Genomic DNA, 24,869 nt, shown 5'->3' on the forward strand with positions numbered 1-24,869 from the left:
CGGCTGTCAAAGCACAGGCAAGGAGTATCCGCTATGAAAAGGCGCTAATCGTGGAAGTCTTCCCGCAGCCCGCTTGATCTAGGGGCTTCGGCATATATTATGAAGTGTAGCCATCTCCAGGGACTCTGCTAACGGAGAAATTCTATCAGCGTTGGACTCGAAATGAAGGTCTCCAGTGCGGCAGTCCCTGTTCTCAGCATTCTGCCCGAGGCCAGCCTCGGGCTTGGCTCTACGCAACTTTGTGTATGTGGTTCATGTTCAGTACTTAGTCGGTGTACTAATAGCCTTGTCACCTAGTGCGCCGCTCTGCAAGCGACCTCCCTGCGTAATCAAGTCCTTTACCCTACCAGCGCTGCATACAATGAGTCCGTGGCATCTTACTTTGCGGTCAATGTTCAGCTCGACCCTACGTGTATTGTACAGCCACACTCTACAGAGGATGTCTCGCTCATTGTCTCGACTCTGACCCAAACCGGCGAAACACAATGCCCATTTGCCGTGCGCAGTGGTGGTCATACCACCTGGCCTGGTGCAGCGGATATCGGACAGGGTGTTACCATTGATTTGTCCATGATGAACAGCACCACATACCACAAGGACAAAGGCGTTGCATCTATCCAGCCGGGTGCGCGCTGGCAGGCGGTCTACAAGGCTCTTGATCCGTACGGAGTCACAGTACCTGGCGGACGCGGCGGACCAGTTGGCGTGGGTGGGTTCTTGATCGGAGGTAAGATTCAGCGACAGTTCAAACAAAAGTGGTTGCATGTCTAATGCCCTGATAGGTGGAAACACCTTCTACACCGCTCGTGTAGGCTTCGCATGTGATAATATCGAGAACTTTGAAGTCGTTCTTGCCAGTGGATCGATCGTCAATGCCAACCGGACTAGCCATCCTGATCTGTACAAGGCGCTGAAGGGTGGCTCGATCAACTTTGGAGTTGTTACAAAGTATGACCTCAAGACGTTGCCTCATGATATGCTTTGGGGTGGACTGGTCGTCTATGATAATTCAACCACCGCCCGGCAGCTCTCGGCCGCTGTGAACTTTACCAACAACATCCACAATGACCCATACGCATCCTGGATTGGGATGTGGGAATACAGCTCGACAACGGGACAGAACATCATTGCCGATGCCTTGGAATACACCAAGCCTGTTGCCTTTGCTCCTGCATTCCATGAATTTACGAGTATTCCAAACACCACCGACACGATGCGTTTTGCTACGATTTACAACCTGACACAAGAGCTGGTTCAGGCGGCGGGCTACCGGTAAGTCTCCAATAGATAGCCATCTTCGGTCCTCTTTCTTCTTGGAAGGCAGTCGATGGTGGTGTTTAAGTCTGGTTCTCGTTGTTCGGGGCGCTAACAACTCAGTGATGTTTTCACCACCGGCACGTACAAGAACGACGTCAAAGTCCTTCGCAAGGCGATCGACCTTCACAACAACAACATTGAAAAGGCCAAGGCTCATGTCAAGAGTGACTACTGGGCCATGGATACCATCATCCAGCCCTGGCCCAAGCTTTTCGCTCAGCACAGCGTGGAGAAGGGTGGCAACGTTCTGGGTTTGGAACGGTTTGACGAGAACCTGATCCGTATGTAACCCGACCTTGTTTCTAGCGCAGCACTAATCCGTTTACAGAAATACTATTCGACTACTCCTGGGATGATGCAAGGGACGACGATCTCTTCATCGGCCTTGGCCAGTCGATCCTGGAGGAGGTTGGTGAATACGCCAAATCGATTGGGGCGCACAATGAGTACATCTATCTCAATTATGCCGACAAGTCGCAGAACCCTCTCAAGGGCTATGGCGAGGAGAATGTTGAGTTCATCTCCCGCGTGGCCAAGCAGTACGATCCAGATGGAGTGTTTCAGGTACAGGTTCCAGGTGGCTTCAAGATCAGCCAGGTTTAAGCACCATCGAGTCCAAAATTTACGACTAGTCGAAGTAATTTTGTACAGTAGACTACGAAAAAGAACAGAATAGATTAGACAACACAAGCTCCACCCCCTCATTTTGCCTTGCTAGGCTGCGCCATTTTTGACACGGAATTAGTGCCTTTTTAAATTTGCGGCGCAGTCAACCCGCATCGCGGTGGAGCCGATAATGAAGCCAGCACGAGCCGTTTCAACGCGATCCGAACTAGCACGGTCTAATCGTTCGCCTCTTGGGGCTCTACCACCGATCCTTTCCACTCCTCCCGCCGTCTCTCGGGCCTCTGGACGGCCAGGCTTTGGCCCGGACGACGGCTAGACGCGATGGCATATTGGACGCTCCACAAGGATGACACTATCCATGCACCGGGAAAATTCTTAAGCTTGGTTGGATTGTTATTGTTAATCACAGTAATATACGGAATGTGGTACAATTTGCCACGGCTAACAAAGGATGCGCATATCCTTGTCATCTTGGGAGAGCGTGCATAAGCTTTCGATAGCACCTTCCGTGTTGGAATCCATCGAGGGTAATCAATACGCTTTTCCATGAAGAGAAAAAGCAAGAAAAAAACAAAAAATGAACAAATGCAAATTCTTTCTCCCCATCATGTCTGTGCCATCGACTAGGCCTTCCCATGCCTCAGGGGCCACCTCAGAGTATAAGCTCCCTTCTGGAACCCTTCTATGCTTTATGACAGCGTGAGGCTTCAGTGAGAGGCTGTTGGCCTTCGATGCCACTTGAATATGGCCATTACTACAATGGCGAATCCTCCTCCGGGGGAGACATACGATTTTGACTACTCCCATCGCCATTTGTATACGGCCAATATGGCGGTGATTTCGGCGGGCTTAATCATCAGCACTAGCTGCTTATTCCTGCGAGTGTATACCAAGGCACATTTGCTGCACAAGTTCGGATGGGATGATGGTATGTTGGCTGTATCGATGATGAGCGTGTCTGTCTGACTGTTAAAGTGTCAATTATTCTTGCTTGGGTAGGCTGTCACAGCGATTGGAAGTGAAGCTATTCCCCGCTAATCTTGCTCCAGGTGTTCTCTGTGAGCACCCAAGCATGCTCCATCTGTAAGTGGCTACTGCCATTGGCTACTACTCTACTAACATGTCAGATGGATACAAACACGGGGGCATGGGAGTCCACTTTTGGAATGTGACGCCTGCAGTCTATGAAGTATATATCAAGGTTGTCCTCTCCGCAGCCATCGTCTACGTCCCGGCTCTTGCCCTTGCAAAAATTAGCCTGATTATCCTTTACTACCGCATTTTGTGTCACAAACGGTACCAACAATGGATTCTATACGGCATCGCGTTCGTGGTCAGTAGCTACAGCTTTGCGCTCGTCATGGCCTTCATTTTTGGCTGCCATCCAATTCAAAAAGGGTGGAATATATCAGTCACGGGGACATGTGTCAACCAATACGCGCTGTATGTTGCAACAGCCGTGTTGAACATCATCTCCGATATTGCGTTGATTCTGGTGCCTATCCCAACGGTTTTGGGGCTGAATATGCCGGGAATACAGAAGCTAGGCCTCTCTCTGATGTTCATGGTTGGCTGCGCGTGAGTATCGTGATCGTCATCATTCATGTTACCTGCTGACAATTTAGAACTCTTGTCACGGGCATCATCCGTCTTATCACTTTGATTCCCTTTCTCAACTCCCCTGACCCAACCTACAATATCGGTCGACCGGACTTATGGATGTAAGTATGCCATCATCCCTGCCCTTTTTGCTATAGTAACATAATTGCTCTAGCAACATCGAAGCAAACTTTGCCATTATCTGCAGCTGCCTCCCCTTCCTCCGAAATTTCCTCCGCCGCTACGCCCCCCGCTTGATCGGTGAAAACAGCAGTCTTGCGCGTCGTTATAAGAGCTACACTTATGATTATACTGGGGGAAGCCGAGGCCGTCGAAAGGAGGGTCTCACGCAGCTACAGGATGATATTGAGCTTGCTGAGAATGGAGCAAGTATGCATAGCGGAGTTAGGATATTTAAGGATGTCAAGGTGGAGATTACCACGGAGACGATGCCGGATGTAAATGAAAGTAGAGATGGATATAGATGAGTGTTAATCGCGTTATCGTTTATAGTATAAGACATATGATATTGCTCATCTAGATGAGTCAGGAAAGTCCGATTTATGGCTTGTTTCATTGCATATTTGTCGTTCACACACATGACTATACTATGTTATTGCTGCCTCAGTCAGCAATGGGCTTTGATTTAGGAGAGCCAATTTGCTGTCGGTGGTAGTACAGCCCGAAGCCCGCTCACCTGCAATTTCATCTTTTCTCATCACATCCATTCGCCGCCATCGTTCATTGTGCTTCGTGCATCCTCTCGTTTAATCGGAGCTTATGACGGAGACTTCCAATGCAATGATCATGTAATGGTTATGTCTTTCTTCATCCAGTCAGCTACTCACAGTCTCAGGTGAGGAAACTCCTAAGCTTGATTCGGTCTTGTGGTGCCTAGATGGTTATGTGGGTTTCAAGCAGACCAGCTAGGTTTAGTGACCTGGAAAAATCTTCCAGCTATTTAACGAGACATACTTCTCATATTGGAACACTAGTCTGGTAGTGCATAATTCTTAGCCGAGCCTCTTTTTTCTTGTACTTACCGCCCAGATTTTTGGCGTGACGACTGGATGCAATAGATCCTTCAACATCTCGACTCACTTTGCCTGATGACCCAAGTGTGTCTTCTGAAGACAACAATACAGTGTCGGTTACTTCAGCGCAAGGGAATTCTAGCTCTTTCATGTGGTAAGTATAAGATATCTTTCCATTCTCGCTTCTGTTTCTTCTTATCATCAGTCTGCTGACCTTGCTGAAACCAGACATTGCTCTTACACACTCAAGTGCTCCACACACGAAGGCAGACGCCTCTGCATCGATATCCATTCAAGACACCGGTACCGAGGTCACCGGATGAGTGGAATAGTTGCACTGCACGACGCAGGTGTGAGCATAGCTTTAAATGCGCTCCTAGATAACCATATTCCAGTCTTGGAATATAGCTTACAGATTGTATTCAGGGTTGGAAAGCGTTCTTTTCGTAAGTGCAGACGATGATCATCTCATTACTGTCTGAAAATAAGTGACTCCTCACTAGACTGTTGAATGGGTTGTCCCTGACGAGTCCCTTCCATTTGCTTCTCAAGTACTCACAGAGAGTGGCTTTCTTCAGGTAGCAAAGCCTAAGCACTCTAATGTCTATCTGGGGAATTGGGATGGACTCTGCCAAATTCATACTAGAAACATCGAACACGGATCCCCCATTCATCTTTATCCCCTCTCCGCTTTTCATCTAACTCTTGAAGATACGTTTGAAGCTCCAGCCACATTTGGTTCTGATTTACGAATGCTGACGCCGAAACCGCCCAGGTATATGTTGTCAATGATCCGGCATCTCATTGACCATCCTACAAACCAGAATATGCGACACCGGGTCATAATGGATCTTTCCTGCTTTATTCAGGGATGTATTTCCCATGTTCCCCTGCGGAAGGATAGGAACTGACTGTTGAAACGATGGAGGCAGCTGAAAGAGAGTTCTTTAAAAAGATGCCGGCGGCAATTGAGGAGGTCAGGTCCTGGGACTGGAGAGATGGCTATGATGAAGAATATGGGAAGGATGCTGAGAGTATCATTTGTGACCCTAGAAAGATGGATACACTGACCCGGCTCAATAATGTCTGAATATCACGGATAGCCATTGTCTTATCAAGAGGAAGAAGATGATTTGGGGAAGAGGGCCCGACATCCAGTATCTTGAATAAATTGGCCTTTCAGCTGGTTTCATGGCCACCTAGGCGTGGATGCCAAGGGGATCAGGATTATTGAGATTCGCTCTCGTAGGAAGGTCATCGTATATGTGTTGAAACAAGCCTTATTTCATCCTTTGCTGGAGTGTAAACGCCAACCCTTATTCAGGGCGATGGTTTAGAGCAAGGCCTCAGATGAGACGGCTCGGGTAACTGATCGACAGGTGGAGTCTAAAGTAAGCACTAGATAGCTAAACGTATTCGGTTAACCGCACTACAAAGCCCCCGAAGAGGCCCAACTGTAGGCCCCCTCGGTGGAGGGTCCAGAACGCTGGAGCCGCTGTTCGCCTTCGTATGCAGGCCAAAGACTGGACCAACCAACCAACCGCAATCATCATGTAGATTGATCCGGTTGCTGTAGTATGAGTTGGTCTTTGCAAGGGTACTCCCTTGCTCGCTCATTTGGCCAACTTTAGGCGATTATAGGTTCAATCTTCCCTGCTTTGTTGCCCCTTTTCATGAGTCCTCATATTCCCATCAACCTATAATGCATTCGTTGCCTTCTGCTTTGCCCACCAGCCTCTGTTATTGTGTGCCGACTGCAATAAAAACCAGCGGTATATAGAGAATGTCTTTGAATCCCCTCTCATCAATTGCTCTTCAAACTGCCGTGGTGGTGACCACGCTCGGCTTTACCCCGGCTCAGTCAAGCCTGAGGCCTGGTGCATTGGTAATCGTTGCACTATGTACTGGCCACTGTATCTCCATCGCATTGGAATACTTCATTCGAACACCATGGGCCAGCCTTGCAGGCGGCTATTCGGTCATGTTACTGCTTCACTATATCGACATTGGCTTGTTGACGCGGTGGGAATTTGTCGACCCCTCACAAGCGAAATCGCCCGAGACGCTAAAGCCAACCTGGGCCCGGCTGCGGTTTGGCGTCTGGGCGGCCTTCAACGCGCGATGCATTGGGACGCCTGAACAGGTACACAACGTCCCTGAGGCCGTAACCCGCGAGCGAACCGCATTTCTCTGTCGATCTGCGGGGATTATTCTCCTTAGTTATCTGGGCCTTGATGTGCTTGGGTCAATGGGTGATCCGGAGGTAGGATCTCGCTTCCTCAATGCATCTTGTGTGCCATTCTTTCGGAGACTCTCCGAAATCACTGCAGAAGAGACCGCAATTCGAATCTTTTCTGGCATTGCGGCTGGTATAGGTCTGTTGGCCAGTCAGGGAGGCTTCTATTATCTCTTCGCTTTCACCAGCGTTCTTCTGAGGTGGAGTAAGCCGCAGGACTGGCCTCCTTTTTATGGAGACTTAGCGGATGCGTATAGCCTGCAAAGGCTTTGGAGGTAGGCAACCCTTCTTATGCGTATTCTAGGCCAAAATGGAACTGATATCCCATCTAGTCGCGTGTGGCACCAATCCAATTCCCATAAATTCCGTGCAATCTCTCGCTTTTTCGCTCGTGATGTCTTTCGCTTCCAACCAGGGACTCTCGCCGACCGATATGCCAAAGTTGTGATGGTGTTTGCAACCTCAGCATTCATGCACTTTCTCATTGACCTGTCGTCGGGGCTATCGTCCTCTAGCTCTGGGGCTATGCAGTTCTTCTGCACGCAGGCCCTCGGATTAATGATGGAGGATTTTGCTGTCAATGCTTACTTTGTTCTACGTGGCGGGCCGTCCCGCAATTGGAAAGCTTCTCGCGGCGAACGGTTGATCGGATATCTTTGGGTTGGTGGCTTTTTGGTCTGGTCGTTTCCTGCATATCTTTATCCGATGTTGTATCGCTCTAACGCGGGCCTTAATGACTCGGTGGTCCCGGTGAGCGTTGTCGGGATGCTGCAAGGCAGTTCTTGAACCTGTTACGGCAGTTGGTGTCTATTGTGCATCAACAGAAGAGTGCAGGCGGGTGAAGATAGTGCTAGCGTCCTAGCAATATGGGAACCTTCTCTAGTGCCTTCTGCAAGGGAAGAAGCAGGCATAGCGTGCTTGTGGTTGGCAAAATATGTGACGGGAATGTACTAAGCTGCTGAACCAACCCCTCACTTTCTGTTCCCCCTCTACAGTAGCATCAAACTTAAGGATTGCTCTATAAAATGCCGGAGAAGGCCTATGGAAACTGTCTCACTCTTGTTTAAACTAGTAAACATGAATATCAAAAGGACAGTCTGAAGACCGACTGCTACGCAACAAGGCTATTCCCATGCATGCCAGAAACTAGCACCTCAAGCCTGGAAGCAAATGTGACCAAACTTGCAGCAACAGCTTCTTATTATAGCTCATCTAACGCCGATCAATCATGACCAGGGCGTCGCGAAATTAGTGCGTGCAGCACTCCGCCCCATCTACCCCTCACTCTCATATTTCTCCGCGCCTGTACAAACTAGTTCAATTAATCCCACTGCTTGTGAGTGTGCGCATGGGAGCGAAATTGCCGTCATGTGAAGCAGAAAAAAGAAGGTCCGACATGCTTCCATTGTACCGATCGCCAAATGATATGATTGTTGGCCGTTGTAACTAGTATAAAGAGAGAGTTCAGTTGTTAGTGCTTAATGATCCTCCGGGAAATCAATGGGAAGCACTAGTGTAGTAAGCCAACCTTGCGAAAAGTTGCTGGTAAGCAGGCTGACAAAATTGCTTCGTACTTTTGAAGCAGGCAGTGTATGGCGGCCCATGAAGCACATTTTAATTGTCCTAGTAATGCACACGGCGTACGGTTGCTTACAATTTGGTCATTGTGGTAGTCTCTTGTCTGTAGAGGACGCTCCGATAGGTGGGGAAGTGCAGCGACGTAGTACTTAGTCTCTCCACCTGCATACATCTTTTTGTTAGGTGCATGAAGGGCTATTTGCTAAGTCTGATCATCAGTCTGACTGCTCGGGGTACATAGCTAGCTATGTTGCCCCCTCCATTCCTGCAGCAGTTCACTACTAACGAGCTGTGCTGGATGTTGTGTCTTCCAGAGGCGTGAAACTTGGGGTGTCATGGCTAGTAACTATATAAACGAGGCTGCATTTGTGGTACGTCTGAAAGAATGCCCCCCATTGAACCAAAAACATTCCTAGCTGACTAGTTTTGTCCCGTCAAGGCCGTACTTTGGGTCTGTTTGACAATTACATACTTCTTCGTGCTTGTCCGGCTACTCCTCCAATACTACGTCGACCGCAAGTGGCACACACACGATGCCCTCATCTTAGCAGCTTGGCTATTATCCCTCGCAAACTGTATCGTGTGGTCGGTATTCTATAAGCAGCTGTTCTACGTGGGGACCCTCATCACCGGCTCAGTTGATTACTCGAAGTTGCCGGCAAATATCAGGATCATTGAGGAGCAGTACCTACGTAGCCAGCTGGCCGGATACCTCCTCTCGTATACCAGTCTGTGGCTGGTTAAGCTGTCCTTCATATTTTTCTTCCGACATCTGGGGAATCGATATCGTGCACAACGCATCCTCTGGTGGGCGGTCTTAACGTTTGTTATCGCCTGCTATGGTGGTACATTGGGTAGCATGGATTACGCATGTGAAATGGCTTCCTTTGAGAATATCATCGGTCAGCTCTATCCTTTCTTTCCATTCTGGTCGTGCTTCCAGCCTAACCGCGCTATGAAACAGAGGCTTGTGCGAGTGCGCATTCAATCTGGTACGAACGTGTACGCCTCAAGGTCGCAACAAGTATGGATATTGTGTCTGATGCAGCCAGTACGACCATCCCTCTCGCTTGACTTTCTTCCGTTTAACATATCGCGATTAGTTATCGTTCTCTCTGGACATATCATGTGGAGAGTGAAAATCAACGTTCGGAGAAAGCTCGCATTGATCGGTGTCAGTTTCCTGACGGCGTTCATCATCATCATCGCGCTGGTGCGGCTTGAGCTAAGTGTCTCAGGGACGGGCATCCTGAGCCCTGCCTGGCTCGTCTTCTGGAACGCGATCGAGATCTGTGTGGGTAAGTCTTGTCACTGATCGGCAGATGTAAAAAAAATCTGACGATGCGATTATAGCAATCATGATGGCTTGCCTGGCATCATTTTGGACCTTTTACACCAAACTGGAAAGGCCCTCACAGGCTCCTCGGCGGCGCGCCGAGTGGCTCCCTCCACGCGGTTATGCCTCGCTCGAGAGACCAATCCTGCTGGATGGAAGACTAGGCGTTAGATGCTTTCACAACCATTCGGACCTCTCTGTGCAGAGCCACACTTCACTGAAGATGGGCCATGGTGCCTTGAAGGGGAAGACGGAGGAGCCTTAAAGGGGGAAATGGTTTTGGCACATTTTTGTTAGTCTGGAAAGTCGTATGGCAAAATTGGCCGTAGAACGATATAGAGGTAGATGACTGGGCAAATTTACGAATAAATAGTGACTACTGATGAAAAACATAGCAAATAATTACACGTTCTTGATGCAAGTAGTTGGTTCTATCATGATACCACAGCCTGAAGGATGGCAGTTTTGGTTTTTGTGGGTGTTATGGTCCGTAATGTAGTATGCAGTATGAGAAGCGACTGTCCATAAGATCCGCCATCGAGCAACTTAAGAAACAGTTTGCTGTCCATTAGTACTCTGTATCTATGTGATTGTATTCTTTGACTATTATCAACTTTGTAGGACCAGGCAATGGTCCTATGCAATTAGCAATACTGGTTTATTACAGTCCCAGTAGTGAATACGTCCCTAGATGACGTGAATTGATGTCTTCTTTGGGCGGTCACGGGGTGTTGGGCCTTGTTCTTTCTCTTCTTGCTCGCTCGTCCTTTCTCATCTTTACCTCATCCCCCTTCTTCACATCATCCCTTCCATCTCATCCCATCCCCCATCTCATCTCTCCCTCCACCTCATCTTTTCCATTTCATCACCTCCTCCCCTCCTATTCTCTACCCCTCATCTTCTAATATTCTCAATATCTATGTCTTTTTCCAGGACCACCCCGGCTTCTGCGCCGGCAAGATCATCCAGCATATCCAGCAGATAAGATTCAGCACTTTTATTTACATTGCTAGATTCCACCATTATATATACAACAGTCATTTTTTCCTACCAGCCTTATCCCACAACAGGCCTATAATTAAAAGCCCACACAAATCAACAGCCCATCAGATCTTTCTTAATAATTTATTTTATCAGATAAATCAGATTTTTGCACAACTGAAGACTGTCTCCATCTACTTCTTTCAGTATATATTAAAGATATAAACTGCTAGACTTACAACTAATCTATTATATGTAATATATAGAAACCTGTTTTTCTACAAGAATTCTGGATATCAACAAATATCTAGTCTATTATTAACAACAGATCCATTTATTTTCCTTGATTATAGACGGTACCTGTCCTCATATCAGCTGTTATCTAGAAAATCTATCAAATTTAATAGTATTGATTAATCTGGAATAGAAAGACATCTAATATCCATTCAAAATATATATTTTATGTAAGTATCTACAATATAACTATCAGCAACTGAAGATAGTATCTATTAGACTTCTATTAGATCCAAGCATATCTATCTTTTATAAAAATATCTTGAAAATATTCTAGCCACTGTTAGTACAGAATAATTATATATTAGATGAGCAAGAATAGTTCTCATTACTCATATTCTTGATATTTTTATATATTCTATTCTCTAACAGTCTGCTGCTGGACGGCCAACTATTATTATTCCATATATTTAAAATATTAACAATCCGAAACTGCTCCAATAAGCAGTACTTTCTGCAGTTATTAATATAAGTTAAGAATCCATTATTCCTTCAATACTTTAAGATCTATAGTAACTACTTATATAATTCAGAAGACTAATTAGCATCTATTATAATCATTAAATTTCTACTCTTATTTTATAGCTTGCAACGGCTGTGCCTAAAAATAGCCAACTTTCCCTAGTTTCTACTGGATCTTGGTAATACTATTAAATATTACTAAACTAAACTCTACAGCCTAGTTTTTCACGAGTGTTGTCTGATACTAATTAATACTAAAAGATTATTTAAAGATCTTTATAGTATAAATACAGTATTTTCTAATATTCTATAAATTTTATGGCATAGTTCTCCTGCTATTTTTAGCCTCTGTCTTCATCCAGCCAGTGCAATAAATATATTATTAGTATCTATTTCTATAATTATATAAACTGATTTACTATAGCACAGTCTTTTCTTAGATATTCCAGAATATTTAATAATAAAATTACTCCACCTCTGGTTAAGTAGAGAGGAGAAGAACTATCAACATTTCTATAAAAGAAATTATCTTAGAACTGTAGAGAAATATAGAAGGAAGACTATAATCTAAATTAAGATATAAATTAATAATTACAAATCTCTATTTTAAGCCTGCTTGGAAACAGTCGGAAGTCTAAGATTTTCTTTTATTTACTCGGTAAACTTTTAAATCTATAAAACTTCCTACCTTGCAGATACTCATCTTTGGTAACTTTTCTTATAATAGCTATTATAGAAAATAATAAACCTTAATCTAGTAGAGAAGGATCTGTTGGCTGGTAAACCTATTCTATTACTAATTCAATTCTTATTAAATTATTAAAAATTAATAAATCTAGAAAAATCCAGATTAACTATATTTTCCATATAAATTATATAGAGTTTTTAGTTTAAAAGAAAAAATATAGACCAGACCCTTTTAAATTATTATATAATTACTTTTATATGTGAATCCTTGTATTTCTTGATATTATAATTATTATTTTAATTATTTACTGTCTTTGTTTCTGTTTTTAATCTTACTTTTAATTCTATTTTCTTTGTCTGATGATCAAAAATTAATAATCTAAATTATTAGTAAATTAAGTATAAATAGAGCTTTTTTATCTCTAACTGATCTTCTCTAAATAAGTCAAGCTATTTCATTCACTTTCTATCTTAGGATCCACTTATTTCCTGTCGGATAGCGGTAGTGGCACTAAGCCTAAAAGAGAAGGCGGTCTAGCACCACTAGGCCAAATGGGGTATGATCTTCCCTAAGCAGAAATATGTGGGTCTGGTCAGATGACACTAGTCCCAATTAGAAAACTAGATATCAAAATAATAAAGATAAATACAATTGCTAAACTAGTCAAAGGGAAGCAAACCACTTTCCTAAATAGAAAATGTCGGCTGGTAAACCTATTCTATTACTAATTCATTTCTTATTAAATTATTAAAAATCAATAAATCCAGAAAAATCCAGATCAATTATATTTTCTATATAAATTATATGGAGTTTCTAGTTTGAAAAAAAATATATAGACCAGACTCTTTTAAATTATTATATAATTACTTTTATATGTGAATTCTCGTGTTTCTTGATATTATAATTATTATTTTAATTATTTATTATCTTTATCTCTGCTTTTAATTCTATTTTTAACCCCGCTTTTTTTATCTGATAATTAAAATTAATAATCTAAATTATTAGTAAATTAAGTATAAATAGGATCTTTTCATCTCTAGCTGATTTTTCTTAAGTCAAGCCATTCTATTCACTTCCTATCTTAGGATCCATTTATTTCCTATTTAGGAAGGTGGTTTGCTTCCCTTTGACTAGTTTGTCAATTGTATTTACCTTTATTATTTTGATATCTAGTTTCCTAATTGGGACTAGTGTCATCTGACCAGACCCACATATTTCTGCTTAGGGAAGATCATACCCCATTTGGCCTAGTGGTGCTAGACCGCCTTCTCTTTTAGGCTTAGTTCCACCACGGCCATCCGACAATTTTTCTACTAGAGAAAGAGATCTGGTGGTAGTATTGGATTTTAAAGAAGTACAATAGAAAAAAGTAGACTATAAGTAGAGAAGCGGGCAAGAAAATAATTATTAGTTAGAATATAATTTATTAAGATTACTTATTTAGAATACTCAGTCTTCTACTTACTTTATGCTTCGTGATCACCTCAAACTACTCAGGGCGTGACTCAGATCTACTCAGTAAGCAAAAAGCAGCGAAGAGTGAGCACTAAAACGGAAAGAGTAGGCCATCGACCGTCCTAGAAAATCAAGTAGATATGTGATCCCAGCTCGTTATTATCTCAGCAATCGGGTCAACAGAAAACCCAATCCAACACCGCACTTGGCAACGTCTAGTGTTACCCAGAAAGACTGATTTACCCCGCGCCTCGCCCTCGCCCTCTCCCTAAAACGACTTCGTACGACGTATCCCCCATATTTTGCTCCTTAGGGCTAACACTGACATACAGCATCGAGGAAAAGAGAAATCCTCTGATTTTTTGGACAACTTCGGTCTTACAAAATGCCCTTCAAGCTGACCGTAGTGGCTTCGGACTCCGAATTCGACGAACTCGTCCGATGTGAATTTGATGCCTATGAGAATCCGCAATGCAACCTCAAAAATCTCTTCTTTCCCATCCAGGGCTCTTCACCTACTGCCCGCGACGCAGCCATTCAGGATGCCGTCAAGCGCCAAATACACTGGCACCGCTCCGACCCCTCCAGCCAATGGATTAAGGTGATCGATGTGGAGTCTGGCAAAATCGTTGGCGCTGCCTGCTGGCACATTTACGAGACCAACCCTTATACCGTCACTTCCGACGAGGAGTGCAATTGGTGGCCTACAGGCGAGGCCCGTAATATTGCCAATGCACTTATGGGGCAGTTCCTCGTTCCGCGAATGACATACATGAACAAACCGCATGTCTGTTCGTTTCCCTGCTCCTCTTGTAGCTTCTTCTACCGACAAGATAACTAATAATCCAATTACGTGTTCAGTCCTGGATATCTGCTTCACGCATCCTACCTACCGACGGCGTGGTGTGGGCAACATGTTGATGGAGTGGGGTGTTCAGAAGGCCGAAGAGAAGAACCTGGAGTCTTACATAGATGCTACGGAAATCGGGCGTGAGCTATACAGCAAATGGGGCTTTGTAGAAGGGAGACAACGAGAATTCACGCTAGCGAGCTTCCCCGAAACTCCAAAGCGTAACGAGTTGAACGAGTTGTTGCTGCCATTTGTGTGGTGGCCGATGTATAGGCCGGTAGGAGGCAAGTATGAGGAAAACAAGGGACTATTTCCATGGGATAAGAACTGGTAATCCTTATGGAAGTCAAACCTTCGGATAGCATGGATAAATTATTTTATACATAATGATCTGTCACCAAGAGCTGCTCTTTCTTGGAACTCATTTGTTCCAAGATGACCACATCTAAGCACGGTCAGCCAAAGGGTTTTACCCTGCTACAAAAGCTGCACTGCGTTCAGTTTAATCTCTTTTGAAGTGGCCAACCGAGGAACGTGAAAGGTGATTGACAACAGCGGAGTATTTCCGTATGACTTCAAAATTACGCGGCTGTCGGAATTGTATGGTATCAAGAATTAACCCAAGAATAGTGATTTTGTATAAGTCCGAATACACCTAATAATTTCAAACAATATTATACAGGTGTTTCACCCTAACGTGAAGTCGTATTATATCCTTAGTTAAAAATTGAATTATTATAATTGTGGCATACCTAGATTGTCTACGTCATCTCTACATTCTACATCAAGCGTCTCATTCAATTAATTTCTTAGCCACACTCATTATATTATAATAAGGTCCGAATATATACATATGTCCTCCTCAAAATACCCATCTACGACTATTTTAAAGGACTGCAATAACTGCGAAAGACATCGAAAGGCTGAGCCGTCCGTAGAATATTCTCCAGCAAAGTCCCATAGTCCCAGCCAAGAGCTGCCGCTGCCAGAGCAGTCAAACTTGCTCGATCTTCGCGCCCGGGACGCCCGGGGCCAGTCAAATTCTGTAGCAATCCTCACGTAAGTATCCCAATACAAGACAAACAACGTAGCAGACTTACCGGCTTCATGTTAATGTCAAAGAGCGCGAAAGGAGATCCCTTGCTGAACCGTCGTATATCCACTCGAATCGGAGCTGTAGCCCCAATCAGCTCCGCAACATTTTCACACTGCTCCATGATTTTCCGAAACGCAGGATCCTGTACCTCCTCCTCCGAAACAACCTGAGGGTTAGCAGTCACCGCAACCACGCCATTATACGGCGCGATGCTATCCGCATGGTTGAACCTGACAACGGGCAAGGTGCTCCAGTGCCGCGGCCGTCTCGGGGACGGAGGCATCACTGTAATAGTGGCTGTTGGACATCCTTACGGGCTTCGTAGTTCGAATGGGTCTTGCTACGTCTAGATTTGGAATTTGACTGACTACATCTACTCAGGAAGTTTCGAAGTAAATTAAGAAAGGAAAAGAAATTCTCAGATTTAGTTGTCTTCATCCTCGTCCTCGTCGGTAACCCCCTCCAACTCCCCCAGCTCCTCTTGAATATGGCGGAGGTATGCCTGAGTGGCCTCCAGCTCCTTCTTCAGCTTCTCCTCCCTCTCCCTCCAATACACCTCTCTTTCCTCGAGGTCGAGGTGGTGACGTATATAATCATCTTCCAGGCGAAAAAACTGCTCCATCAGCTCCCGTCGCCTCTTCGCCTTGGCGGCGGCCTCCTCCGGGTCTATGTGTATATCATTAGAACATATCATTATGGAAGACATAATATCATGTACTAACGATTTCGGCGGGCCCCGGCCCGGTCTGTTGCTGCTGCTGCTGCTGCTGCTCCTACAATGAATATCGGTCAGCATCAGGGGCAAGTATATGACAAGTGAGAAATACTGCGGTGAGAAGGATGAAGGATAGTGAGTGATGTTATATACTCGAATAATTACCGCCGTCAATGACTGGAAGTGAGGGGAATATGGATACGAGGCATTTGGGAGTGTACTCACTTCGTTGGCTAAAAAGGAGACAGTAAGTACGGGTTGATAAGTATTAGATGATGTGGGATCTTCTGAGGTAGTACTTACCAGGCATAGTAGTAGTAGTAGTAGTAGTAGTAGTAGTAGTGATGGTGATGGTGATGGTGATGGTGGTGGTGGTGGTGATCGTAGTAGCTGAGACGAAAGATTGAGATGCAAGAAGACGCAAATCACCTGACTCCCTGCCTTTCGTGGCCTCTCCCTTCAGCCTCATATCCTTCATCCTCTTTCTTTACTCTCCAGATTTGTGATTACGGTTCTACCGATCCCTTCGGATGCCTCGAATGGATACGAGCCCGGCTCTTTTCTGTGCAATTCTATATCTGACCACCTTGATTCAACCGACAGTCACCAACACGTCTTGTTAAATAACTTCTCTTTTCAGTGCTCAGACACGACTCTCAGATCTCTCGAATGGGTCACCCGGAGATTCTTCTACTCCTCGATGAAGTGAGGCTTGGAAGCATACACAAATCTTGAAACGACTCATGCGATTACAACCCTGTAAGTTGGAGCAAAATTCTGATCGATCTCTATCAATATTAACAGATATAATTCTAACCAGTCAGAGACTTCTTGAGTCCTACAGTCGCAGGCGTCAGTGCTTTTTCTACATCGATTTATATACGTGTCGCCTAGATATAATGGACCAGAGGTCGGAACACTGTCTCTATTTTAACCCACCTGATTGTTTCTGCATCAACTTCATAGATACCGTCCGCAGACCAGGATGAAGATATGCCACGATGTTGCTGCATGGAATCTTCATTGTGAATCATTGACACAGTTGAAGTTGAAGATCACCAGCATCTATATCCTATGACGGTGACGTGGCATTATAGCATGATCGACCGGAAGTCTAAGACTACGATATTGAAATATTAATCTACGGGAGCCACTTTCCATCTGTTCCACTGACAAACTGGAGCAAACATGGAGCTATCAAATCCAATTTGAATATCGTAGGTCCTGATCTGATATCACGGTGTATTTACGTCGAAAAACGGCTGAATGTCTACGAAGAGTTGTCGGTGGCCTGGGAAAGGATTAATGAAGGGCTGGCATAGCACGAAATTCAGTTCATATAATGTAAATCTCCGATTAAGGTAAGTTAGTGCAACCCATAGAAGACAGCTTGCTCCATTATTATCTAACACTCCCAAATCCCCCCGAAGCTCCCTTGATTTGATGTGCAAGGACCAGTCCCCTTCCTGTAATGATAATCTGCCGAGCAGCTCGCGCCACCGTGCTTGGCCTAATAATCCTTTACTTCATCGTAGCCACAGAGGCTAGTCGAGAAGATCCCAGCATTCTGATATTCAGCTCGTGAGATACTCTCATCTGAAAGCAAAGAGTTGACATATATCCCAGCCCTATATGCTGAATTAACGCACGGAGACCATACCCTTGCACGTTCATCATAGAATTCTTGGTATAAGAGCCAAGCTTTCATTCCACACTATGTCACAGATAGGAGTTCTAGACATTCTCGAAGAAACACCATTAATACATCATATAAGGATTCGGTAGCCCACTTTGAAGTAAGCATAGCTGGGAAACGGTATGTACTGTTATATATCATGAATGTACTCTCAAGTATCAATAGATATCGCTCGTTGTATTGGAATACTAAAGACCGTTCAAAGATTCCCATAAGTTAGTCTGAACATCCTTCCGACTAATTTGCCGGTAATGCAAGGTTTTAGCATTCTGGTTGGACGAGTATCCTCTTGTCATTTCCATGTGCTGCGATATTGGACGCTGAAATTGATTAATTAGTTGCACCGATATAAGTATCGCAACCAGCTTTGTTCGGGTGATCTATACCACCTGTTGCAAAGTTTGCATAGACCTCTTGTCGCTTGTTGCCTTCGACAAGAGAAAGGGACATCACAGTCAACTAATTGCAATTCCCGTTTAGTTCTCTGATAACATAAGGCTTCCTTTGAAATTCCCTCTAGGAATTACGGCAGAATAAAGTCCATTGACAATCTATCAAGGAGTCTCCAATAACCAACTTTATTGGCTTGAAATCCTCAAGCATGAAAGTAACATCCTTACTAGATTGCTTATGGCATTAAACAGACAAGTAGACTATGCAGAATATCTGCGAAGACTGTGTCCGTATTGACAGGTACAGCAAGGCTAGTAGTTGAATCAATCACCTATGATTTCATCGATTATAGCCTCACCATCGACGTCGTCTGACCCGACAATGTACTCATTGTATCCAACTTCTTCGTTGACAACGTCCAGTTCCAGTCAATGATGAGGTCAAGGTATTCATCTGAACTATAGTACGCGTTACTGAAACTTTCCGTCTCACTATCCTCGTACTCCAGGCGTGAAGCTGAGGCCCTCTGGGCAGTGTCCATCTTGCGAACACTTTCACCTACCTGATAGCAGCTGTACTTTCTGGACACTATCCTTGCAACCCCTGCAATCCCCATCCGAGCCATAATTAAGGTCACAGACCTCGTGACGTTTGATCGGACGAGATGTAGCTGGAATGGGGTCCCTGACCTCATCCTGCTTCCTCTTGAAGTAGCCATTGATGCTGGGTTGATTCTTAATCTATTTGACCTTTTGGGCCTTTGAGGAGGGCATTTCGAGAAAAATAACCTTTTAATTGTCTTAAAAACAAGTAAAAAAACCGATTGTTTTCGTCGAGGTTTGGAAAGATATATCTTTATACAGTTATGGCGTTAGAAGGGAAGTAGACATCCAATAGAGAAGATCCTCAATGGTCGAATGACTGGAATTTGGACTTCATCATGCTGTACATAAAAGAAGGATAGGATACATACATCACGAGGTTACAAGAACACCAGATGGCAGCTGTTGTAGATAGAGTATTAGAAAGAACTTACCTTCTGATTTTTCCACCTCGAGAAAGGCCTTTCCCCAGAAGATGATCTGGAAGATCATTCATATAGGTTTATCCACATTTAAGCTATAAGACTTTTCTTCCCGGGAGCCATTGTAGCTATCGTAAATATAAGGCTGTATACGCTCAATTTGTTTGTGAAAACAAGCGCTTACTGCTTTGTTCTGATGTGGCTTTTTAACCCTGTTTTGCCTTTCCTTCTTCTAAGGGCGTGAAAAACCTCGAAAGAGGAGTCACACGATGGACCATCTTGGGATCCTTAGGCCCTGTTGGACATAACAACATGAAGTAATACAGATTCATGTACATCTATGACGTTAGCTTTTAGTATAACGTAACCCTTATATGTGCATGCGTCTGGTTCTCAATCGATTGACTCAAACAGCATAAGCGACACGAGAAAGTCTATCAGATAACAACTCCCGCCAAGATAGGCAACTGAAGAAGATATATCAAAACGTCTGCGTGAAAACTCTTACCTGTGATTTTGCTATCTGCCAACATATAGTTGGTGCCCTAGGCTCAGTCCTTAGGCTAAGCCGTCAATCGATGTTAGGGCAAGGCTCGCTATATGCTAGTATTGATTGTATGTACATAGAAAATAACGAATCTTTACTTTTATTGTTGCTTATTCTTCTTAGTTCTTGATCAAAAGAGAGAAGCTTGAAATATAAGAAAATATAAGAAGGCGTTAGAGATGAGAAGAAGAAAGAAATTGAGATTAGAAATGAGAGAGATTTTTATACCCCAAGGGCGAGGGCTACTGGATGCGATGGTGATAGCAAGCTGGTGAAGAACGACTATCTAGATGATGAATACAGGTAAGAAGTTGATCGAGCAGCTTCATTGAGAGCATGGTTTTGTGAATAGTCCAGGAGTGCTAGTATCAGGGAGTAATGAATATGCCAGTCTCCTCGGTGATGTCGATGAAGGAGGGAATATAGTCATCTTCGATTGAATATGAGAATTGGAGGTAAGGAAGATGAAATGGACTGATCACTGCCTACATGTATATGGAAGCATTATTGAATAAAGCACTAGGGTTTTGCAGACGGAGATATGGTGGCATTCTAATGCTGGGAGTTTTGAGGTTTTTGTTAATATGGGTGGTTATGGAATGGTATAGGAGAGTCTCGAGAGGCGAAACCTTCCAAGGGTCTTCGATTTAGATAGCTGAGATATTGACAGTGTATACTAGCTACTGATGCTTATCTTACGACTTGACCTTATTTTGGGGAAGAGACATAGTAGTTGCTTGAAAGCCCAAGTGGAGACGACCGCAAAGATATCATAGACTACCAACACAAATCAGCGACAGCATAACTAATCTCATAACTGTCCTTTCGTGAGACATAAACATTTGGATTCCTTCAACTCATGTTAGGCTAAAGCCTCAGCCTCCACACATATCTTCGAACATTCCCCGGCCTGTTTTTGCCCGATCTTCGACAAAGAGCACATCCCATCAGCTGAGGCGTCCTTCCTCCTGTCAAACAGGTCCATGTAACCCTCTGGTACCCCAATTCCAGGTATAAGCCTTGTTCTTTTGGTTCCTTTTCTGAGTCCTGGAAAATCGGGGAGCACACGGTAGAATGTGTGGAGCATTACCTTGCTCTAGCTTAACATATCGATTTTCTATTTGCACCGGTAGGATAGGCGGGTCCACGGGGTCCATGACGCCCACAATAACATAAGTACAGCTTTGCTTTCAAAGGCCTGGGAAAGAGAGAGCGAACGACTAGTCATCGCCTGTATATGAAGTTACAATGCCTAAGTAGAGTGAATATCTGTACATCATATCTAACAAAATACACTATATCTCTCTAATTGGTATGTTCCAGGCCCAAAACAGCACACTCTTCCATATACGGCAATTCCGAGTAAAATGGCACGGGGTACTGCAGATTAGCCACGTTCTTGCTTCCACTTCCCTTCGTAAACTCATCCCACTGCCACCTTTCCATTAATTTCAGGCTACTGAAGTATCCCCTTGCGCGAAGATACCCCTCATCAACATTCGGATCTCCGCGTCTGGCAAAGGCTGCCCACATATCCTGTACCATGTTGGTATAATAGATATCCTCCGGCGCACGGATTGGCAAATCGAACAGATAGTACGTGCCGAACACCTCGTATAGATCTCCGGAGTGACATTTGTAGTAAGGTGTGTCGGGCTTGCCAACGGGGTACGTGCAGAGATCGTACCAGTCATAGTAGTTTAGGCCGTAGGCGCGCTGGTGCAGGTACACGTAGAGGCTGTTGTATGCGTGGGATGCTGCGCCGACGGAGGCAAATTCCTTGGAGTAGCAGGTCATGCCGGCGGGGGAGTCAACGTGAATGCTTGCGTTGTAGGGGGTGGAATAATTTCTCCAGAGGCCGGAGGAGAGCACAGCGTCCTCTTCGGACTTTGTGATGGAGCCGCTGCTGACGAGGGTTTGGAGGGTGGTGGTGAAATTTGTAGCGTTGGGAGAAATGGTGGTTTGGAGAATAGATTGCGCCTCCTCGGGCATGAAGCCGGTAATAAAGTTGACTTTGTTAATCACGCCTTTAGCGATCTGGGTGAGTGGGTAATCGAAGATGTAGCGGTTGTCGATGACGGTGTCCCAGGTTACGGAGGAGCTGATGTTCAGGAGGATTTCAGCCGGAAGGGATTGCAGGCAATTGAGGCGCTGAGTTCCTGTAGTGCTACCGCAGAGGGGCTGAATGTAAGGGAGAATAGCAGCAGCTGAAGCGTTGGAGGTCTCGACGTGGCCGGCGATGGACTGGCCGATGGCGTTCTGGAAGAGGCCGTTGGCTTTAGGGGTAGTGAGGAGATCAATGACGGACGAAGCACCGGCGGATTGACCGAAGATGGTCACATTGTTGGGGTCTCCGCCAAAGGCTCGGATGTATTTCTGGACCCATTTGAGAGCCTCAATCTTATCAGTAAGTTGATAGTTGCCAGGGATGGTGGAGTCATCGAGGCTCAGGTAGCCGAAGATGTTGAGGCGGTAGTTTATGGTGACTAGGACGACGTCGTTGCGGCTGACGAAGCTGTCGCCGTCGAAGGTGGAGTCGGCACCGGTTCCTGAGGTCTCGCCGCCACCGTGGATCCAAAGCATGACTGGCCTGGAGGAGTTGGTTTTATCTTTGGATGATGGAAGGGATGGGGTGTAGACGTTCAGGTGCAAGCAGTCCTCGCTATTTCCCCAGGGGTTGAGGCCGTAACTGTTTCCGTCATACCAGCCAGATTGGATACATGCAGGGCCGTATCTGGTGGCGTTGACGTAGGAACTCTGAGCCCATTCATGGGCGTACTTGAAGCGTAGCTCTCCCACAGGAGGCTGGGCGAAGGGGATCCCCATGAATCGAAATGCCATATGGTCGCGCAGACCCTCAAAAGTGACTCCATTGGCGCTGGCGTTGACTCTTGGAAAGTGAGAATAATCGGTATCCACTTGATTGACGAACCCAGCGGAATTAGAGCATAGGAAGGGAAGACCTGCAGTCGAGGAGGTATTGACTAATTCTCCATTCCAAGACGTCGGACGGTCTGAGCTGCAAGAAGACCAGAAGAGCTGGTCAGAGCCAATGTTCTTCAAATATTGTTGGTATGTGAAGGAATAATGAAAGTCTGGATATTCTTCGCAACTAAGAAGTGATTCATTGTACTGCGCACAGGTTGCCTGCGCATCTTGGTAGGCCAAGGCATTGTTGACGAAGAGGGCGCTGGGCTTTTCAGCATGTGTTGTCCAGTTGCCGTCATTCTGGAAGAGTATAGTGAGACTAGCCTCTGCTGGCACACAGCTGTACAGCAAGCCCAGGGTTGTGATGAACGTACGGCTCCTCATTGCGCCAGTGAAGATGTTTTGTTGCGCCAACGGAGTTCCATGGCTCTGAGGTATTTATGCGAAACCAACATTGTTTGTGTTCAATGGTAGTGGAGGATAAAGTCTGTTCCGCACGCGGCCAAAAACTGGAGATGCGGGGTAGTTGAGGAGGAAATTAGGCTATTCGCATCTCCGCCATTCGGAGAAGCCATCCCGAATGCTGGAATCCCGGAGAAGATCTCTCTTCACGGCATGGCTCCGATGCCAGACCGACACAGTTCCTATGCAACTGCGGCTTCCATGACCTATTAACTGCCGGTCATGCCATCATAGGTCGTTTCTCCGAGACGTAATAGCTCCCAGTGAGCCGTCCACCGCTGCGTCATAGCTCCTTTCGGAAAGATCCGTCCTTAGAAGGCATGACATAGTCTGTTTCTTCCTAGAGAACTGATATATAATACAATGACAAGCTGATGCAATCGCCCTTAATTGTAAAGTACTGATGATGTCGGCATCCCGAAGTGGTTTCTGTCACGGATAAACTTGCGTGTAGTCTGCACATCTCCAAAGGGATGATGCAGGAAATGTGGGGAGCCACGTGACGTGCGGGGGGACCGACAACCGAGGCATCTCCGCCATCTCCGCGTCTCTCCTCACTATCACTCTCTTCCTGAAGGATTATCATCAATCTAAAATTCACGTATAACTCTGTGTCTCCTTGCTTTGAATTACAGACATATTCTGATAGTAGGCGACGACGTCCTGGTCTACGCTGCATCATTTGAGACCAGCATCTTGGGTGACACTAAAACTCCCTATAGATAACACTGGATTCTTTATTTCGGCCTCTATACAACTTACAGCCCAATATGCCAGTTGCATCACTCTACTTGCTTGCGATCAATACGGACACAAATGCCTTTCTCAAGTCTCTCCGCTCCTCTCGCAACGTGATCGTAAGCTCTAGACCGCGACATGCCGTGATTCGTCCCACGATACTCGACCAGGATATCCTAACCAAGACGCCATGGGATCTCCTCGTTCTCATCCAAACGCCCACAGATGTACCTCCGATCCCCTCTACTCTTCAATCTCAGATCAAGTCCCAGTACCGTGTAACAGTGGGAATACCTTCCAAACTTCTCGCCACCTACGCCTCACGAGACGAATCCCTCAAGCGCACTGCTTCATCCGTCCCATTGACTGGATCCTTAGACCAGGCACGCAGCAAACCAACTTCCCAAAGCCTGGAGCTCTCGCCCGATCTCCTTGCTTTTATGGATAAGCTTACACCGCACCACTCGGGACCCGTCACAATGCTCAACCTGCTTCATTTCAACCACCCAAATGGGAAGAAGAGCTACTACCAATATGGCCAGTCTTTCATTCCTGTGGCCGGAAAGAGAGGCGGAGATGCAAAGATTGTGGGTAATGTGGTAAAGCCAAAGTCTGGAACTGCGGATGCTGTGGACTCGAGAGGAGATTGGGACCGAAGGGAGGAGGATTGGTGGAATGAGATATCCATCGTGCATTATCCTTCTATCCGGCACTTTTGTGATATGCTTGCTGGGGAGGACTACCAGGAGATCAACGAGAAGTATAGACTATCAGTAAGTTTGGTGTCTGGTAGATAGGAACTACAAATGCTGA

The 24,869-nt window shown here is 45.3% G+C and overlaps 10 protein-coding genes across 10 annotated transcripts; 6 read left to right on the forward strand and 4 right to left on the reverse strand.

The window, feature by feature from the left end:
- Window positions 1-162: 162 nt before the first annotated feature.
- An07g02360 (uncharacterized protein) lies at window positions 163-2,260 on the forward strand (the record flags this gene model as incomplete). The annotated part of the gene is made up of 6 exons (XM_001391283.3): window positions 163-243; window positions 298-727; window positions 783-1,272; window positions 1,378-1,598; window positions 1,646-1,881; window positions 2,063-2,260. 6 exons carry the CDS (start codon window positions 163-165, stop codon window positions 2,258-2,260), a joined length of 1,656 nt encoding a protein of 551 aa, XP_001391320.3.
- Window positions 2,261-2,703: 443 nt separating this feature from the next.
- On the forward strand, window positions 2,704-5,667 carry An07g02370 (uncharacterized protein; the record flags this gene model as incomplete). Its single annotated transcript, XM_001391284.3, has 13 exons — window positions 2,704-2,872; window positions 2,920-2,939; window positions 2,994-3,027; window positions 3,072-3,522; window positions 3,570-3,665; window positions 3,719-4,001; window positions 4,085-4,215; window positions 4,380-4,449; window positions 4,689-4,731; window positions 4,806-4,880; window positions 5,004-5,023; window positions 5,081-5,450; window positions 5,510-5,667. 13 exons carry the CDS (start codon window positions 2,704-2,706, stop codon window positions 5,665-5,667), a joined length of 1,920 nt encoding a protein of 639 aa, XP_001391321.3.
- Window positions 5,668-6,360: 693 nt separating this feature from the next.
- An07g02380 (uncharacterized protein) lies at window positions 6,361-7,599 on the forward strand (the record flags this gene model as incomplete). The annotated part of the gene is made up of 2 exons (XM_059748278.1): window positions 6,361-6,952; window positions 7,118-7,599. The coding sequence occupies 2 exons, from the start codon at window positions 6,361-6,363 to the stop codon at window positions 7,597-7,599; spliced, it is 1,074 nt and encodes a 357-aa protein (XP_059600869.1).
- Window positions 7,600-9,250: 1,651 nt separating this feature from the next.
- On the forward strand, window positions 9,251-9,992 carry An07g02390 (hypothetical protein; the record flags this gene model as incomplete). Its single annotated transcript, XM_059748279.1, has 2 exons — window positions 9,251-9,689; window positions 9,745-9,992. The coding sequence occupies 2 exons, from the start codon at window positions 9,251-9,253 to the stop codon at window positions 9,990-9,992; spliced, it is 687 nt and encodes a 228-aa protein (XP_059600870.1).
- A 4,000-nt stretch (window positions 9,993-13,992) lies between these two features.
- Window positions 13,993-14,791, forward strand: An07g02400 (uncharacterized protein; the record flags this gene model as incomplete). The annotated part of the gene is made up of 2 exons (XM_059748280.1): window positions 13,993-14,394; window positions 14,441-14,791. 2 exons carry the CDS (start codon window positions 13,993-13,995, stop codon window positions 14,789-14,791), a joined length of 753 nt encoding a protein of 250 aa, XP_059600871.1.
- Window positions 14,792-15,338: 547 nt separating this feature from the next.
- Window positions 15,339-15,674, reverse strand: An07g02410 (uncharacterized protein; the record flags this gene model as incomplete). Its single annotated transcript, XM_059748281.1, has 2 exons — window positions 15,339-15,500; window positions 15,558-15,674. The coding sequence occupies 2 exons, from the start codon at window positions 15,672-15,674 to the stop codon at window positions 15,339-15,341; spliced, it is 279 nt and encodes a 92-aa protein (XP_059600872.1).
- Window positions 15,675-15,977: 303 nt separating this feature from the next.
- Window positions 15,978-16,746, reverse strand: An07g02420 (hypothetical protein; the record flags this gene model as incomplete). The annotated part of the gene is made up of 3 exons (XM_059748282.1): window positions 15,978-16,219; window positions 16,331-16,501; window positions 16,572-16,746. 3 exons carry the CDS (start codon window positions 16,744-16,746, stop codon window positions 15,978-15,980), a joined length of 588 nt encoding a protein of 195 aa, XP_059600873.1.
- A 1,957-nt stretch (window positions 16,747-18,703) lies between these two features.
- Window positions 18,704-19,659, reverse strand: An07g02430 (hypothetical protein; the record flags this gene model as incomplete). The annotated part of the gene is made up of 4 exons (XM_059748283.1): window positions 18,704-19,145; window positions 19,331-19,361; window positions 19,394-19,439; window positions 19,657-19,659. 4 exons carry the CDS (start codon window positions 19,657-19,659, stop codon window positions 18,704-18,706), a joined length of 522 nt encoding a protein of 173 aa, XP_059600874.1.
- A 1,489-nt stretch (window positions 19,660-21,148) lies between these two features.
- An07g02440 (uncharacterized protein) lies at window positions 21,149-23,240 on the reverse strand (the record flags this gene model as incomplete). Its single annotated transcript, XM_001391291.3, has 2 exons — window positions 21,149-21,197; window positions 21,268-23,240. 2 exons carry the CDS (start codon window positions 23,238-23,240, stop codon window positions 21,149-21,151), a joined length of 2,022 nt encoding a protein of 673 aa, XP_001391328.3.
- Window positions 23,241-24,088: 848 nt separating this feature from the next.
- Window positions 24,089-24,829, forward strand: An07g02450 (hypothetical protein [truncated ORF]; the record flags this gene model as incomplete). Its single annotated transcript, XM_001391292.3, has 1 exon — window positions 24,089-24,829. A coding segment is annotated over one exon (741 nt), but the record flags the coding sequence as incomplete, so codon positions are not given.
- Between the last annotated feature and the right edge of the window lie 40 nt (window positions 24,830-24,869).

The sequence above is a fragment of the Aspergillus niger genome (genome assembly GCF_000002855.4).
Source record: "Aspergillus niger supercontig An07".
In the NCBI taxonomy this organism is placed as follows: Eukaryota; Fungi; Ascomycota; class Eurotiomycetes; order Eurotiales; family Aspergillaceae; genus Aspergillus; species Aspergillus niger.